Source organism: Mandrillus leucophaeus, unplaced genomic scaffold (assembly GCF_000951045.1).
Source record: "Mandrillus leucophaeus isolate KB7577 unplaced genomic scaffold, Mleu.le_1.0 Scaffold678, whole genome shotgun sequence".
NCBI classification, from domain to species: domain Eukaryota; kingdom Metazoa; phylum Chordata; class Mammalia; order Primates; family Cercopithecidae; genus Mandrillus; species Mandrillus leucophaeus.
This window is the reverse complement of record NW_012107341.1, coordinates 686,032-698,288: the sequence shown is the minus strand read 5'-3', so window position 1 is coordinate 698,288 and position 12,257 is coordinate 686,032. Positions and strand designations below refer to the sequence as shown.

Genomic DNA, 12,257 nt, shown 5'->3' with positions numbered 1-12,257 from the left:
TGAAGAACACTGTATTAATGTTTATTTCTAATTACAAGAAACAGAACATCAGTCCCTTATTTGTACAAAAATACCTGAAAGTTTACAATTAGGTTCACGAGCCAAAGAGCTATGTACAGAATGAAGCAAAGCACATGGAATAAAGGTTTTGTCTCTTCATTAATACCTTCTGCATTCCCTGAAAACGTTTATACACGCCAGGCCGATTTACAGTCGCTGCAGTTTGCACTGTGACATCACAAATCTACCGCCAGCTGGCCCGCCCCCGGAAAGGCGCAGAGATCGGTCACACTGTCAGGTATTAAGTGCAGAAAAGAGAAGACAAAACATCTAGGCTGAGGCACATGTTTCTTCAAGGTTTAGCAAACAAAAGAACATTCTGGAACTCTAACACCTAGTGTAACAGAGCTTACCTATTAAACTCTAATAACCAAAGCATTTGGCGTTTTCCTTCTCAACTTCATCCCGGTTGCTACATGGAGTTTCATTTAGAAAAGAAAATCACAGGCAGAGATACAAAGTCAACAGGCTCCAAAACAACCCTGAGCTGTCCCCTTTACATTCATGTCAATTAAATACAAAAATAAAAGTCAAATGTCCTTCCGTCCCCGGTTTGCGGGACTTGTTCTCAGGTGGAATTCCCAGCCGCCCAGCACGAGGCTAGCGAGCTGGGGCCTTAGGAAGTCTGCTGCCGCACGGAGGCGGTTTACATTCTCCAACAATTCACTTCGGCAGGGAAAATACAAAAGACTACGTCAAACCAGCTACATACAAAACTGTGAATCAGAGTCAAGCTTTTGTTCTCCTTTTAAATAAACGCATATTTATAAATATGAAATACTGCAAATACAAGCTGTCTATTGGAGAGAGGCGTGAAAGAGAGAGATTATACACTGATGGGACTGGTCTACGTACACAGAAAAAAGAAATCCTAGAGTTGTTTTTCCTTGGAAAGTGTTTACCTCGAGCCAGTGAAGAGAAAGGAATCGCGGTGTAACTGCAATGTCCGTCCCTATAGTGAAGCCTGCCGCCAGGTGTGAACACGAGAATTATCTCACTGTCAATAGTTCGAAAGACTGACTGGCTGCGAAAGGAAGAAAATGCAATTGAGCATTGGTGGTTAAAAACATGTTTTGCTAAAAAATTCTTTATTTGTATACCTTTCATGGAAAACAGCTAGAGTGTGGTCTGTAAACTGAAATACAGTGTTACTATATGGTACACTGACTTCCAGCTGATTGGCCTTACTGAAGCTCGTGACACTGCTCTAGGCTATGGGGGTTGACTGACGAGCAGAGAAATGCTGTTCCTTAGGGAGCACTTCAGTGGGAGCGGATTTGGGGCAATATCGTGGCTAGCACAGATTCAGAGAAGCCAGGCGGGTGTTGTCTTGAAAAAGGAAATCGTCCTGCTCACCACGGTAGTCTGTTCCTTGTCAAGGGAGTCCTTTCTGCTTTGCAGGGATTAAAGGTAAGGAAATGGCCACTCTCACACCTGATCACTAAGCTAAGGGGACATGGCAAAGGGGGCCACCCAAGGGGCGGAGGGGACCAAGTGACAACTCAAGCCACCGTCTGACTCATCTCCCGGAGCAGGGAGGAAGTGTTGTGTTGACAAAACTCTTCCATGTCCACAACCACCGTGAGGTACTCTGCACCCTAAGCCAGCAGAGGAGCCTCTAGGGGCTCTGCGTTCACTGGCTTATGGGGGTTCTCAGCAGGACGGAGGGCTGCAAGCAAAGATCTTTAAATATCAGCCTGTGCCTGTGACCTCTGCAGCGTTTCCTTGTCTTTATCACCATGGAAACCCACGAGACACAGCACGAAGCCAACCAGGTGCCATTCTCTCTTTAGATCCTTTAATCCCCCGAGGGACATCAGCCGTGAAACGACTCACACCACTGCAGCAGCAGGGGTAAGGCAGTGATCGTTCTAGAACAGGCTGAAGGCCGTGGAAACGCAAGGCTGAAAGTACCCAGGTGGATTATGCAGCATCCACCGCTGGCCGATGACGGGTGCCAGGTGTGTCTCAAGGAGGCTGGCCCACGTCAGTCTAGAGGCGAGGCCATTCAGCCTGCTGTTTGTGGAACAGTGAATTTTCCAAAGGAATAAAGTCTCCTGCACTGTGCAGAACAAGACACGCTAATAACAAGAGGATCTGACATCTGAGCATAGAGAAATGATTAACAGACTGTGGTTGCTTGACTGAGTCCACAAAACATGCCAAATGCCTACCACAGTGACACCTTTTATTTTAACAGAAAAGCTTTTCAAGTATACTGGGAAGGGCTGGGTTTGTCATTTGGGAGCTGAATCCACACCGTGGTAGTTGGCAGAGGGTGCGGAGGACCCTCTGGGAACATTTGGGGACCCATACTCAGTTTGAAGTCTGCCCGTTCGAAACTCTTTCTGTATTATATGAGTTGAAACGCCACATCCCCCTCCTACCATAGGCTGAATACAATATTGAAAACAAAGAAGGAGTGCAAAAAAGTGATCAATACAAAAAAAGTAAACATATCAGTTTTAATTGTCAAGATTATTCCAGGGCAAGAGTTCATTTCCAATCATTTCTCTCCGGTTCTTGCTCCTAAGCGGCCCAAGCCAAGATGATCATTCCAGTTTATTTTCAAATTTCCGCTGGATCTTCCAAGCCCTCCCCAATTTGGCCGACGCAGAGGGAGGCGACCCTGCTGGGTTCACAGCAGCAAATCGTCGTTTAAGTCCAACAAACTAGTCAATCTTGGTTGGCTGGCAACTGAACGAACCCATCTCGCTTTGGGTCCCCAGGTGCAGAATCAATGTGTGTTCTTAACCAATGCACAGACCGCTTCTTCAGTCCAGTGTTCACTTCCTCCAGTCTTCAGCCGAGAGGACATCTGCGGTCATAAGGCCACTCGGATGCAGTGGTGCTTGAGTTTGCAAGGCAGGACTCCTTTGTTCAGCTGGTAAAAGTCAACCAGCTGGATCAGGTCAGAGAATTTGGTGTTCCCGTCATCTAGGCTGAAGAACGTCTGCCCATCATCCTCGCACTGGAGAGACACAAGAACACTTGCCAGGTTAGAGGCCGCCACCTCAGGGAAGAGAACAGGGCCCACGGCCAGCAGCAGCGGCATCTGCCCATGATTTGATTCCAGAGGGACACACACGGCAAGGTAGGCTAGAAAACACCAGAGGCGGGAAGGACGGGGGAGCAGAGGGTGTGTGCTGGGGGCTGCCACATCCCTGAGCGAGGGACAGACTTTGGGTGGGCTGTGGAGACCACTGAGGACAGCTAGCTCCCCTGCTCCCTGAGGTGGTCATGGAGAAGGGCTGGAAGTTTGCCCCTAGTTCACCCAGCTCGTGAGAATTATATTTACCAGTTAACCTGTAAGTACCCACTGCACACAGCATGTCCCATGAAGACTGCACAGACCTGGGTCCTCACTATATGACCTCAGCCAACTCCTGAGGCCCCAGGGGTTTATACTCTGCTCCATGATGAAGCAACTGTTGGGTGGCTGTGAGGGATTAATAAGCTCACGCAGGTAAATTCCCTTCCTAGGTCCCTGAATATTGGGCAGTTATTTTTGTTAAAGCAGGGGAATGCCACAGTATCTCCCAGAGAGAACCATATTCCTAACACCTATTTTAACTCAGTGAGTTTTCAATTGCATGACTGCAGTACAGTGCAGAACAGTGTACTGTGCAGATCAGTGCGGCATGAGGAGGTCGCGTTGTTCACAGGGAACAGGTCAGCTTTAAGGCTTGGCTAATTAATGAGCTTGGAACCACTTCGTAACTCCAAAACCACTGCTAGAGCTAACAGCACATCCCACAGCCCGTTTTCACACACAGAGGCTGCACACTTATTGCCCTAAGTCTCAAGTTGCTGTTCTTTTGTTACTTGTAGGATTTGGGCATTACATACTCTGCCTACCATGAAAGCTCCCTTCTTTCCTTTTTTTTTAAATTTACTCATCCAGCCCAAAACGTCAATCACTTTTCATTTTATATTTTGAGCTAAAGGAATTATAACAACTGAGTGAATAATATAATGCAGTAGAAGAACAGAAAGGATCATCTATGAGGCACTTTCCCTAGGATAGTAATTCCTGTATTTGCATACAAGGTTGGCTGGAAGCTGGGAAGGCTGGGCTCAATCCCAGATTCTGTTCCTCACCCCAGCGCGGTGCAGCAAAAGCCACTTACAGCCATGAGCCTCATTTTCCTCACGAGTGAAGTGGGGATGTCAGCACACAGCAGGAAGCAAGTGGCCACAGAAAAGACAGTGTGTGGCACGCTGCCTTCCCCTGGCTCACAAAAGCTAAGCAAGACACCCTCCTCATCCTGTATAGTCCATGGCTGCAGGCCACTACATGATTCTTGAGATCATAACAAAGTCCTGGGGGTCAGATAAGCTTGAAGAACTCCAGGGTCCACTGTGTAAAACAGGTGAGTTTTGTTAATGAAAGCCTTCTCAGAGCTTTTTCTTTGCTGACATGCAGATTGAATCTCTGAGAGGAAACTATCCAGCCAGCCTCTTTCAGTAGAGTTTGGGTTCCACAGGATGTATTTCACAAACATTATCGGTACCTGCAGAATTTATCAATTCGTCACGTAAACAGCTGCTATTAATTTTGTGTATTGTATTCTCAACTAAACTGAATTCTTGCAGGCGCTATCTAGCACTCTGATCATGAACTAGAATTGAACTGTGGCATACTGAAGCAAGAGGTAAACTACATTAGGCAAATCAAACATAAAGTGCTTTGTCAAAAAAAGTAGTGTTAATTAAGGTAATCTGCAATGATGTTTTTGGAATTGTTCAAAGGTCTTTAGATCCAAGGACCATATGGAAGGAGAAACATAATTGCTCTTTGGGACACCACTTATGCTTCTTGGATAGCCCTGGTGCACACCAGGACAAATCACAAGACTCCTCAGACTCCAACAGCCAACAAGCAAACCTGCTGCACAGCTCCTGCCTTCCAGACCTATGTGCTCACAGCTGCTGGGCCCTCAGCTAATTCTCCTCCACCTCCCCATCCTGTGACCTTGACCCTCCCCGTCAGTACCCTTTCAGCTGCAACTAAGAGCTCACAGGCTCAAGGGGGGCCTCAGCACCCTATCGCCACTTTCAGGATTATTTCTAGGGAAATGGTTTTCTAATTTCAAAAGACAAACCTGTAAAGAAACTCTTGAAAGTTTCTCACCTGTGGGCTTGAAACTTACCGGTCTTGTCTGATACTTATCGGTCTTGTCAGTTTATAACTTGAAAACTGCATGAAGAATGAAACCAGAAAACAAAACCACAAGGACTGGTTTGAGAATATCAATACTTACAGGTAAGATCTGGAAATTTTTAATTTTCTGGTGATGACACAGTGTGAGTACAAATGCCTTTGGATTACTCTGGCTGTCACGGAGGAGAAAAAGCCTGGGAAATGGAAAATAGTTGATTGCTAAAATATTTTAAAATCTGGCACTAATCACACACAGACACACACTCTCTCTCTCTCACTCACACACACACACACACAGGCTTGGAGCCCCAATGCTTCAGTGCTTTGGCATCTGAGTGGCCTCTAGTGGCAACAGCACCCCAGGCAAGCACCAAGATGGTAATTCTGAATTGTCATTCTCCAATGGAAAAAACATGGGCTCCTTGGGGATATGCCTGACTACAGGATTAGGGCAGGGGAACTATAGGATGAAGTAGGAATACTTTGTGCCTGCATGTCAAAAAGTACTCAAAGAATAATAAGGACATGTCAAAAAGACACAGGAGGCAGGATGACTAAATCTGGGCATCAAAATGAATTTTAACCCATAAAATCGGAATCCATGAGTCTGTAGTGTTATTTATAGATAAATGAGCAAATAAATTAATAGGGGAGAAGGCAAAGCTCTTTCTTTGAGGAGAAAGTCAGTCAATAAATAAAGCCACGATGCATTCGAAAACAACCCTTTGGCAATTACCGTAGTAACAATCAATGAAGGAGAAGATCTTCAACAAATGCTGAAACCAGCAAATGAAAGGTGGATGAGAAACAAGAGTATTTTCATGGCATCAAAGTACTGTACTGTTAATACTTATTTACTACAAAGGGGAAAATAATAGCTTTACAGTGGAGAAATCTGGCCTACAGCATCTTCATCAAGTGTCTAAATTACCACCAGGAGCAATGAGACAAATTGACCTTGAGGGCCTCTGGAGAGGATGTACTGAAGATGACACAACATCACTTTTCTGGGGTGTTCCTGCCAAAAATGCATAGCCTGAATCTCACCATGAGTGAGGAGCCTAGGCTGAGCCCAGGCTCACTCTACAAGAACTGGCTTCTACTCACAACGCAGATCAAGATTATGAATACGTGCTGGGAGAGAAGATTTGGATGAAGATGTTCTTTTGCTATAAAGGAGGCAACTAGGAAGAAGGGTATGGATTAGGCAATGAACTGCGTCAATGTTAACTTCCTGGTTTTTATAACGGTATTGTGGTTATAGAAGTTCTTGTTCTTAGAAATTTTACACTGAAATAATTCAGATTAAAGGGACGTCATGCCACAACTTACTCCTAAATGGTTCAGAAGAAAAAAAAAATAACTAAGAAGAATCAGGCAAATGTGCTATAATCTTAATAAAGGTATCTGGGCGAAGTGTGTACAGGTCATCCTATTATTATTGCAACCTTTCCACAACCTTAAAATTTTTTTTCTAAATCTTAGAATAGCACAAAAAAGGCATAAAATCATTGCTCTTACATGAAAAAATCTGGAGTTAGCTGAAAAGATAGTTATACATCAGAAAAAGAAGGATCCAATGAAAGCTACAAAGAAGAAAGGGCCTGAGAAGGAACTCTCTTTAAATATATCCAAAACCAAACTAGAATCATCAGCAAAATCACCAATTCTAGACTGTAATGTGAAGATGGAAAGCAGTTAAATAAGACTGGAAAAATCCCATGCTGAAAGGGTAAAACAAATATATTTTACTACAGGACTTCTCAGAGCCTTAAAAATGTGAATATTCATGGTAACTGTCTAGTAGTTTTCCAATCTTACCTAAGTAGAAACCTCCCCCCACCCTTTCTAAAATAGCACTTTGCAGGCCTTGTGTTCTTCAGGATATACTTTGGGAAACACCGATCAGAATGGGATTCCACGGTTTGGCTTGGTCAGGCCAGATGGGACGGCGGGAGGAATCTCAGACCCTACTGGGGAATATGTGGCACCGCCAGAGAGAGGACACGGAGATTCAGTTCCTCTCCTGAGTGCTGGTGGTGCACGCTGGGCAGCTGTGCCCACCTCAAAGACCTGTTTTCTTTAGTCAGAGTCATATCATTCCAAACAAAACATCGTTATTCTGAAACCCAGAAGTTTGCCGAGCTCCAGCTCTAACTAGAGGAAAACGTGGGGCGTCTCTTTCTCTGCTGTTAACTATCTGCTGTCTTCCGCAGATGGGAAGCTACAGATAGTGAACGGCAGCACGGCCCAGGCCTGTGCACCCCTGAGAGGGGCAGGCTTACTCTGGGAAGTCCCAAGGCTGCTGAAAGGCTTGGGCTTTACAGGGAATGTCTGAAGGTTGTCTATCTGAGATGACTGCTATGGGGGGAGAACGGCATGGCTTAGGCATCAGCAGGAATCCTGGATAGGTCACTTATTAGCTTCATGATCTTGGGCAACTTGCCTTCTCAGCCTCAATTTCTTCATCTGCAGAAGGGGAACAACACCTCTTTTCTTTCCTTTTTATTTTTTTGAGACAGAGTTTCGCTCTTGTCGCCCAGGCTGGAGTGCAACGGTGCAATCTCAGCTCACTGCAACCTCCACCTCCCAGGTTCAAGCGATTCTTCCCTCTCAGCCTCCCGAGTAGCTGGGATTACAGACGCCCGCCACCATACCCAGCTAATTTTTATATTTTTAGTAGAGATGGGGTTTCATGGTATTAGCCAGGCTGGGTCTCGAACTCCTGACCTCAGGTGATCTGCCCACCTCGGCCTCCCAAAGTGCTGGAATTACAGGCATGAGTCACCGCGCCCACCCAGAATAACTCTTCTCTTGCAGGACCACTGAGAAGACTATGGCTGATGTACATACAGCATTGTGCACAATCGCACGCAATATAAGGTAGCTTGAAATACTGCAATCAGCCAACTGCCACAATCCAGTGATTTCTAAGGAGATGGCAGTTATAGGAAAGACGCCCAGTGAGATGCTAAGCACGCTAAGTGACTACTAACCAGGCTCAGAAGTTGTAAACATGGCCTAGAATGGAGTGACAAGAACCAGGTAAGTTCTTGTCTTTATTAAGAGTGGATGCTAGGGATGGTGCACTCACCAGTCCACCATAAACGAATGAAGAGCCCCTGGTGACAGGACCCGACAGTGATCAGAGTAACAATCTAGACCATGTTTACAAGCAAGACACCACGCAAAGTGTTTCAGGCACATATTAACTCATTTATCTTCAAGGTGACGCTGTTATCTTCATTTCACAATGATAAGGGAAGTGGCACACAGAGAAGCTAAGCAACTTCCCCAAGGTCACACAGTCAGTCATGGAGGAGTTCCTGGTTCAGCAGGAAGAGCAGATGAAAAGTCAAAATATCCCTCTTACAAGGGTGCTATACGAGTCCTGGAGATAACACCTCTTTTTCTGTGGTTGGGAGAAGAGAAAGCTTCAAATAATTCAAATTTTGCTGAAGAGGTTTCTCTCCAACATGTGGACGGGCATGAAGTGCAGACAGAGGGACTGCACAGACAGATGACACAGGGGTTGATCCCTGGCTCAGCAGGAAGGCCAGTAGGGCTGGACCATGAGTGTGGGCGTGGCAGGGGGAGCATCCACAGGCTCTGGGGGGATAAGCATGGTGCTGTGGGTGGGGTGGGACTGTTTAGCAGAGAGGACTATCCTAGATTTGCCCTTAAAAAGATCCTTCTCCTGCAGTTCTGGGATGGGTATGGGTGGCGAGACAGGAAGGAAGCAGGCCGCAAATTCAGTGCAGGGTTGGTAAAGCATGAGTATGCGCACGCACACACACTCTCAGCTACGTGGGTGGGGGTGGGGGTGGGAGGGGAGCTGCCTGGATCCTGGGATTTCAGGAATACCTTACAGGCTTATTTAAGGCTCTGATGTCTCTTTCTAACTGCATATACCATTTGAGAATAAAGCTATGGAAAATGCTGTTTTTATATTATCTGTCCAGAATCTTGCGCTGTTTTTCAAGGTGCTTTTCTTTTCTTTTCTTTGTTGTTTGACTCTTTAAATTGGCTTGCCTTCATCATCTCTGGAGGGATCAGTAAAGATTAGAAATGGATTATTTACCTTGTCATACAAATATACCTCCTCCCTCCACCCAAGAATTACGAGGAAGATGAGCTGTCCCTGTGTTAACGCCTGAATCGATCCCATTATCTACATTTCTGTGTGTGGCTAGCGCTCCAGCAGCCTAAGGCGGGAGCTGGAAATGACAGCCTTAGAGACAAGGAAGGCTCCAGGGAGGATGGAGAGGAATGCCTGCTGATGAATAAGAAGGGTGGCACCAGCAGGCTGCTTTGGGGAACAGAAGGTAACAGAGGTGATGCTTCTATCTCTTTACAAGTCTGGAAAGATGGAAGCCTCGCCAACTGGTTTTCTGATCCAAGAAAATTTGAAAGACAAACATGGCTGGGGGAAGCAAAACGCTGACACACAATGCAGATGGCCCAGCAGGGCTGACCTGCAATCCACCCCACCCCAAGGCAGCCCTTCCAATCCAAAGTGGACAGAGTGGCCTTATCCCAGAATCACTCAGGAAGCTTCTTCGAACACGACTGCCACACCCGCCCCACTGAGGTTCAGAAACATCTGTGCCTCGGGGTGATGGGCATCCTCACTGCCCTGGCCTTGGGGACGACACTTAGTAGCCACGGCACCAAATAAAGCCTCCTGTGGAAATGCCATTTCTCCAGCAGAGTGACACTACCCCCAAGTGAGCCCGTGCTGCCTCCCACAGACAGTAAGGGTAACAGAGGTACCCCTAGACCCACAGACAGCAAGGGGAACAGTGGTACCCCTAGAACATTCTGGGTCCACTGTTGATGTGGTTCAGGGGTATAAGCAGGTATACACTATATTAGAAGCCCCAGAACACACAGACATCCCTAACTCAAAAATGTCACAGAAAGAGAAATTTCAACGTTAGGCTTTTCTCTCCTTAGGCATGCCAGAAACTTTAGAGAAGAAACATACATTTTTATAGTTAGAGGAGGAGTCGCTTCTAATGCTTTGAGAGACTGCTCTGTGCTAAAGCTGATATCTCAAGTAAGGAGTTTTGGAGTAACTGTAAAGCCACATGGGAAACAAAATAAAATCAGACCCATTCTTTACCCAGCAGTGAGGATAAATAAAGCCAAGTGCATCTGGGATCGAAACAAAACTGAACCAAAACCAAACATGAACAAACAAGGACAAAAGAAAGAAAGGGAGAGAGAGCAGGAAGGAAGGAAAGAGGGGTGGAGGGAAGGAAGGAGAGAGGGGGGAAAAGAATCCAAGTACAAGAAGACATAAAGTACCCCTTTATGATTCAGGAGTGGGAAAAACAAAAGTGTCTGCAACTTCATCGATTAGAAAAATGGACAAAAAATGTAAACAGTGCAGAACTGCCAAAGACAAAGAAGTCCTTCCATACATGAAATGAGGGTCGGCTTCCTTCATGAGAGACACGGCTTACAGCATGACTCTCAGATGGAAGAGGTAAGCCTGCTGAGGGACTCTGGTGACATTTCACCATATTACATAGGCCCTGCCCTTCCACCCCACAGCCCTACTTCTCAGGACTCATAGCAAAGATACACGGCAAAATTATGAAACAATGCAGCACTGTGTCTCATAACATTTGCATGGAAACATGGTGAACATCCGTCAGTAGGGGACATTTTAAAAAACGATGTTCCATGTACATAAAAGAAAACCCAAGAGTGTAAAAGAGATGTGGGCCATCGCCATGAGCTGCTGTGGAGCGATCCTTGGGACGCAGAGACTGCGGGAACTGTGTAGCGCGGTACTTGCAGCCCCGCTACCTTTGCTTAACGAGAGGCAGAAAACAAAATCGTTTCGCTGGTATTTGTACAACGAAATGACAGATGGATAAACAAACACTAATAAAAGCTGTTTATCTGTTGTAGGGGTTGGGAAGCAAAGTTGAGTGGACAGGGCATGTGCCTTATTTCATAGATCTGACTTTGGATCCATGAAAATGTTTTATGCAATTTACAAAGCAACATTCAACCAAAAAGAAAATAAATCAGATCCGCTTGCAAACACTAAAGAGAAACTGAAACAAACAAACCTGATTTACCCAGCAGTTTGGTGGCAGAACCATAGAGCAGAATTACTTCAAGTGACTGTGGGCAAGGTATTTTAAGGTAACCTGCCTGGATTAATCCTTAAGGATTAAAAGGACTGCAAAGAAATCGCAAGTCTTACTGAATTAATATCAGCATTAATATTTTCAAGATATTACATGTATGTATTTTATATTATGTGTTGATAAAGTAATAAGTAATTAAGTTAATGCCATTAACAGAGATCATCAGAGGAAAAAAAAAAAAATCAAAGAAGTAAAAAATCCTGTAATCTCAAATTTGAATTAGCAATATCAACGCGAATCCAAAATTTATTTTTTGTTTTAAAAAAGCCCATGTCCTAGCTCTGTTTACTACAAAGATCTAAAAGATTGTAGTCTTCAAATACCATTTTCCATTAGTAAGAATGAGGGTCCCTGTGAGAAACGCATCATTTAAGTTTAATAAATCTTGTCACCCCAAAACCAAATACCATTAATGCTAGCTCAAAAGAACTCAGGAAGCAATCTGAAGAAGCCATTGGCCAATGAGGGGCAAAGTGAGCATCAAGAAGAGGAGGTTTTGACTGAAATAAATCAAACACAAAAATCTAAGTTCATAGTGACAGTTTAAACAAAACCCAAACAAACTAACAACAAAAACACCCCTTGTTTGCCTCTAGTGGAAAGTGGGAGAACACAAACTCATTATTCTAAAAATTGACAAGTAAAGGGAAAATCCAGGCATTTACCTACTTTTTCCAAGAAACATGTGATGCAAGAGAGAACTTCTGCTCATATAGGAAGGAATTAGAAAATGATGATTTTGGAACCCCTATGGAATACTGAACCACGGCAAGTTCACCAAGGGCTGCTAAAACCATGTGGTGGACGGGGATGGCAGCCTTGGTGGGGAGGCTCCAGCTGGCTGCACTTGAACCTCTGCTCATCCA

The 12,257-nt window shown here is 45.0% G+C and overlaps 1 protein-coding gene across 5 annotated transcripts in view; it reads right to left on the bottom strand.

Annotated features, from left to right (window-relative positions):
- GRB10 (growth factor receptor-bound protein 10) overlaps positions 1–12,257 on the bottom strand; it is a 191,792-nt gene continuing 179,535 nt past the window's right edge. For all 5 annotated transcript variants that reach the window (XM_012002088.1, XM_012002089.1, XM_012002090.1 and 2 more), the window contains 2 exons: positions 5,325–5,418; positions 1–3,031 (listed from right to left, as the gene is read on the bottom strand). In XM_012002088.1, coding sequence (XP_011857478.1) covers positions 2,885–3,031; positions 5,325–5,418 — 241 coding nt within the window. In that variant the 3' untranslated portion in view covers positions 1–2,884. The remainder of the gene's footprint in view (positions 3,032–5,324; positions 5,419–12,257) is intronic.